This window comes from Phaethon lepturus, unplaced genomic scaffold (assembly GCF_000687285.1).
Source record: "Phaethon lepturus isolate BGI_N335 unplaced genomic scaffold, ASM68728v1 scaffold40060, whole genome shotgun sequence".
NCBI classification, from domain to species: Eukaryota; Metazoa; Chordata; class Aves; order Phaethontiformes; family Phaethontidae; genus Phaethon; species Phaethon lepturus.
In genome coordinates this window covers 23,581-28,041 of record NW_010514939.1, presented here as the reverse complement: position 1 = coordinate 28,041, position 4,461 = coordinate 23,581, and the positions used below count along the sequence as shown (strand labels likewise).

Below are 4,461 nucleotides of genomic sequence, written 5' to 3'. Positions count from 1 at the left end.
CTGTGTTCAGTGTTGGGCCCCTCACTGCAACAAGGATGTTGAGGTGGAGCGTGTCCAGAGAAGGGCAACGGAGCTGGTGAGGGGTCTGGAGCACAAGTCTGATGGGGAACAGCTGAGGGAACTGAGGGTGTTCAGTCTGGAGAAGAGGGGAGCCCTCATCGCTCTCTACAACTACCTGAAAGGAGGTTGTGGTGAGGTGCGTGTTGGTCTCTTCTCCCAACTAACTACTGATAGGACGAGAGGAAATGGCCTCAAGTTGTGCCAGGGGAGGTTTAGATTGGATATTAGGAAAAATTTCTTCACCGAGAGGGTGGTCAAGCATTGGAACAGGCTGCCCAGGGAGGTGGTGGAGTCACCGTCTCTGGAAGTATTCAGAAAACGTGTGGATATGGTGCTTCGGGACATGGTTTAGGGGGCATGGTGGTGTTGGGTTAACAGTTGGACTTGATGATCTTGAAGGTCCTTTCCAACCTTAATGATTCTGTGATTCTGTGATTCTGATTCTGTGAAACCAGCCTTTTGCACCTGCTAGCAAAGGTCTCCACTTGCGTTACCCAAAAATACAAAACCTCTTTCCCCTCTATTACGCGGATCCGAATGGCTTCCTCTCCTGTTTGTGTTTCTCACCTAAGGATTTATTTATTTCAGAGATGGAAGCCGGCTCTTGTGATTGCCAGTGACCCTTCAAAAAGCTATTTCAGTTCAGTTTGAAGCAACATTTCTCATTTTAAGATAGTGAAAGTGGCTCTTAAGAGCCTTCTGCTTTTCTCCACAACTCATAGAACTATTTAAAAGCAAAAGGTATAGTAGCTGTTGTTAATTTTCAGTATTGAGAACATTACTGCAAATTGGGACTCTTTCCTGTGTGGTTTTTAACAAAGAAGGAAGGCTTTTCAACTTGGCTTCAAAGTAGCTTTTGAAGATTAAAGCAATTTTTCTGGGAGACATACATTAATTTTGGGGGGTATAATTTCTTACTTTGCCTTACAGCAGTCTGTAGGGTAGTCAGAGGAGGAGATAACCTTTACATTTGGCATATTTTCACTTACTTAAAACTAGAAGAAAAATAACACATGCATTCAGTGTTGTACACTAAGCTGAGAAAGACGATCTGCAGCAGATTTGGGTCTTTAAGTCTCCTCTGATATTTCATCTGGCTCAAAAAGGGGACAAAGCCAAGGGCAGGGCTGACACTGAGGAGTTCTCATGAGCATTCTGGGTACGGACGAATGCGATAAGGCAGAAAAAGAGAAGTTGTCGCCATCAGTCAGACTGACGTTCCGCCTCTCCTGTTGCAAGACAAAACACTTCAGAGAAGATTAAAAACAGTAATTATGGATTAAATTCCTAACCTCACTCACGTAGTAGCTGGCCGACACACTGACACTTGAGAGTTTAGTAGTCCTTACTTTAAATTCTAGCACATGCAGTGCATTTCCATTTGTCACTTGTAAATTCTCAGCATTTCAGTTTCATCGATGGTGTATTTTAGTTTGAGGAGGAGTAAACAGTTGGAATGTCGTCTCCTCTCCTTAAAATGAATTCATATTTTCATTGTCGCCCTATAAGGAGTTTAATTTGTCCTTAATTTCTGAATCTCTTCTCTGTCCTTATCCCATCTGTCATTGGTTACAGATATGCTGCTATATCGAGGTCACTCTGAAACTGTAAGAAAGCTTTACAAGAACTGACTCGGTATCCCTCCTCTTAAAATCTTTTTTAAGAAAACAGGAATTCCACTGTTACGTACGTCAACATTATGGATGCAATATCATATGAAATAAGGAATAGGATAGCCTCAGGTTTGTGATAGAAAAAGAGACAAATAAAGGAAATTTGAACCATATCAATCAATTTGTATCTTTTCAAATGTATGTAATACATTTCAAACTACTACTCAATACTTTTCAAGCTATGGAATAATAGACAAATATGTATAATAGAATTCTGTCTTTTCCTTATTGCATCTCTTGCAACATTCAGATTTAATTTTGTAGAAACTCTTTCAGTGGGGTTCCCAGACATTTCAGATTTTCATTTTAGCTGCATTTTTCTTACGTTTTTTTCCAAATATGCCTAAACAAGCTTACAGCATTGTATCTTTACTGAAAAATGGGATTCTCCCTGAAGTCACACCTGGAGCTTTCATATGAACTGTCAGGTGATACAAAGTTAAAAGCCTGGTGGTTAGAGCAGAAAAGGGTTTGGCAGGTAAACAATTCGTAGTTTTCCAGAGCAATGGACACGATATGCAGCTAAGTGTTGTTTGTGAAGAAACTGTAATACAGTGATTTACTATTTTATGACATTTTTTACTTTAAAAATGAAAAAATATTTTTAAAACCATCTTTTAGGTATCATTTGACTGTGCAGTACTTCATTTAGCTGGTAGACCAAAACATTAACCTGTGTGTGAATCGTAATCCTGATTCAAAGCCCAAATAGTGACAAAGGCGTAAACCAGCAGCTGGGAGTCACTCACAGAGCATGTAGGGATGTGTTCAGGTTCTGCTGAAACAAGAGACTTACACTGTGGCTGCCTTTTTTTGCTGAATTTGGGTCACTCTAACCCTGATGAAAAGAACAGTACCGAAAGACACTCACACTTTCTTTCCCTTTTGTCTTTTCCTGTTTTTCAGTGAGTTCTGGCATTGCTGAGGACACCTCCGATAAAACTGACCACGTTTGAGCCAGCAGCAAGAACTGTAATGACTTATATTGCAAAGAAGTGCGGCATCTGCTTTCAGCCTCCATCCATTATCCTGATCTACAAAGACGACAACAAGGAGAAGACTCGCCAGCGCATCATGCCTGTCAGAAATTTCTCCAAGTTCTCAGGTGTGGTGCGTTACTTGTAGCGTTCCCCAAGTCCTCTCCACACGCAGTGAGAAGAGCAGGTAGTTGGTAACAGCATTTTTAGTAACAGCATTTTTAGTAACCGCCGGGTAGTTTCTCACCAGCATGGAGGGAGTGCAAAGAGGGGTTGTTTTGGGATAACAGTCTCTCCTCTGAGGAGCCCAGGGCTCCATCTTAACCTGAGCAGTGGCTCTGCTATGTCTGGAGGTCTCACTTGTGAGGGTTTGGGAGAAGAGGATCTGTTTGTGGGAAAAGATTTGCTTGCAGCTGTAATTCTTCATGGTGGCTTTCTCTTTAGACTGCAGCTTGGCTGCTGAGCAGCTGAAGAATAACCCTCGGCACAAGGCTTACCTAGAACGAGTCTCACTGCGTCAGCTAAAGAAGCTGTACAGTCTGTTGAAAGGTCATCTGGGAGGAGAGAGCCTAGCTGAGAGCTTGGAAAAGTTTCGGCAGGAAGAGACTATTGATCCAGAAGAGGATATGAACAAACTAGATGACAAGGAACTAGCCAAAAGGAAGAGCATCATGGATGATCTCTTTGAAAAAAACAGGAAGAAGAAGGACGACCCAGATTTCATCTATGACATTGAGGTTGAGTTTCCACAGGATGAGCAGCTGGAGTCCTGTGGCTGGGACGTGGAGTCAGGTGAAGAAATCTGATTCTGGACAAAGATGTCTTGGATGGGCAGTTCAGATACAAACCTCACAGTCCTAACGGTGAGAATGGTGTCAGCGTATGTATTCTGCTGCATCGTTTTCAGTTCACACCATTGATGCACATTACATTGGCCACGGAGAACCCAAGGCCTAAGGTGCTACAGCAGTTCCAGGTATAAGTCATCTTTGTTTAAGAAGCCAGACTTGACGAAATTGAAATTGGACAGCTGAAATTACTGGGTGTTTTTAGTCTTTTCCTATGTATGAGTGCCTAAATAATTTTAAATTATGTATCCTTTCGTTCATTTATTTTCTGTCAGCTTTGGCTGAAACCTCATCAGCTTGCCTTGCTGTGATTCTATTCAGCTTCATCTGAAAAGGAAGTGTTAAATATTTATGTCTTGAAAGCAATGTTAAAGCTTTATTGTATATGTATGGTGTTTATTATTAGTTGTTGGAATGTTAAATATATACTAGTCTTTCTGGATGAATCAATGTTGCATTGAGAACATTACTCTCTCATTTCCCGAGTGATGCTTCAATCTCCAGCTTCAGCTTGCACAAATACAAATCCTTGTATTTAAGAAACACAGTATCTAGAAAGTAAGTTAGTCTTGAAAGTACTTTTGTAAATACAGTGATTTCAAACTGATGAAGTGAGGTGTTTTGCTTCCTTGTACTACTAGGCGATGCTTTCTTAGTAAGTGCTCAGTTCTGGGAAAATGCGCTTAAACTATCCCCAAAAAAGTAGTGTGGTAGAAACTCAAAGAGTTTCTAGACTAAACGTTTTTAGAGTAAAACAAAACCTTTACCCCTGCTGCCTCATCAGACTGCAGTTCCTGGCTCACTCTGAACAGTGCCTGACGTGACACGTAAAGCTATGGCAAGAGGTCCTCCATGTAGTGTTTTAATGGTCACTGAGAAATTCATCTCTGCAAACAAACATTT

General features: G+C 41.2%; 1 protein-coding gene across 1 annotated transcript; it reads left to right on the top strand.

Moving 5' to 3' along the window:
• Positions 1 to 2,657: 2,657 nt before the first annotated feature.
• Positions 2,658 to 3,516, top strand: CEP19 (centrosomal protein 19kDa). The gene is made up of 2 exons (XM_010294384.1): positions 2,658 to 2,838; positions 3,155 to 3,516. Exons 1-2 carry the CDS (start codon positions 2,709 to 2,711, stop codon positions 3,514 to 3,516), a joined length of 492 nt encoding a protein of 163 aa, XP_010292686.1. The 5' UTR covers positions 2,658 to 2,708.
• The last annotated feature ends 945 nt before the right edge of the window (positions 3,517 to 4,461 follow it).